Source organism: Rhizopus microsporus (assembly GCF_002708625.1).
Source record: "Rhizopus microsporus ATCC 52813 unplaced genomic scaffold scaffold_7, whole genome shotgun sequence".
Classification (NCBI taxonomy): Eukaryota; Fungi; Mucoromycota; class Mucoromycetes; order Mucorales; family Rhizopodaceae; genus Rhizopus; species Rhizopus microsporus.
The window spans coordinates 347715-349147 of record NW_019671922.1 but is presented as its reverse complement, the minus strand read 5'-3'; the positions used below and the strand labels follow the sequence as shown (position 1 = coordinate 349147).

Genomic DNA, 1433 nt, shown 5'->3' with positions numbered 1-1433 from the left:
TATTGTATTTCGCTGTGACTTCTTGAATGTCGAGCGCGAGTTCTTGTAGCCACGGGGAGACTGCCCCTCCTGACTTTCTTGCGTACTTGAGGGCTGTGATACTGTCTGAGAATATCTTGGTCACCGCCCCTTCGTACTCTCTTGCGTGGAGTTTGAGTGCAAATAGAATCGTCTTCAGCTCTCTCACTTTGATGGACTGTTCTTTTTCGTGTGGTGTCCAGAACCCTGATGTTTCTACATGGGGAGACGCTACACCCCATCCCGTGTCTGAGGCATTCACAAAGATTTCCACCTCTGGTTCCTTCTGTTGTATTTGGATTTGGATAGGTTTAAACAAAGTAGAAAATACGATGAGACTGTGTTGTATCTTTATTCAGAATAAAGTGAAAAGAAAAGAGATGATAGCACAATCTATAATTATATATTAAGAAGCTGAGGTATTTAAACTGAGTTGGCTATATTTGATTAAGGTGTAACAGATCTTATAGCAGCATTAGGTTCAACTCTAGATATTGTATTTAAGCACTGAATAGTAGCGTGGATACCACAAGCTGATTGTTTTGATTTTGTTGATAATTTCGTACATCGTTACTGTAATCAGGTCTTCCATTATATCTGTTGTAGTTATCTCGAGCACCATAGTTTCGATTGTACTGATAATTACTGTTGCCATACTGATTTCTGTTATAACGATTAAAGTTGCGTGAGTTTTGGCCACCATTTTGTTGATTATTCAATTCATGACGAATTGTTTGCTGAATCAATTCAATCAAACTTTGTTGCTGACCTGTACCCATATCTTGCTGTCCATGTATATTGTTGTTCCTCTTGATGTCCATCGTTGCTAACTGATTCATGGCTAAGTTTTCTGAATAAACATTCCTATGAGAGGATATTCCACTGAATTGTAAGTTGTTGAGAGGTATTGCTGACATTGTATATTCGTTTGGATCGACTAATTCAATATTGTGATTATTATTATGTTGCTGTGAGTAGTATGGTGTATTGCTGTGATAAATCAATGCTTGGTTGGCATTTCTAGGAATGAATGGGTTGTCCACCATGGCTATTTTTCGAGGTCGATTCGCATTCCACCATCCTTCGGCATGAGTCATCCAATCCTTTAGGGTTTTGGAGCTACATTGGATGCAGAATAATTTGATTTCTCTAATTAATCCAGTCCTGAATCTACTTTCGATAATAGCTTCATTATCAATGTTGGCTAATTCAGCTGCGGCTTGAAGTCGAGATAAGAAGATTCTAGGGTGTTCCTGATCTCCTTGTTGCATATCACTGAATTCTAATTCATATTTTTGAATCAATTCAGGTGTAATGTAATGATTCTTGAGATGTTCAATAGCTTGATCATATTTAAGGTCAGGTGTTTTCCTAAATACGTCTTTTTCAAAGTGTATCTTTGCAGGACCTTTCAA

General features: G+C 37.9%; 1 protein-coding gene across 1 annotated transcript; it reads right to left on the bottom strand.

Moving 5' to 3' along the window:
* Positions 1-518: 518 nt before the first annotated feature.
* Positions 519-1406, bottom strand: RHIMIDRAFT_312996 (uncharacterized protein; the record flags this gene model as incomplete). Its single annotated transcript, XM_023614844.1, has 1 exon — positions 519-1406. Exon 1 carries the CDS (start codon positions 1287-1289, stop codon positions 519-521), a length of 771 nt encoding a protein of 256 aa, XP_023466678.1. The 5' UTR covers positions 1290-1406.
* Positions 1407-1433: the final 27 nt, after the last annotated feature.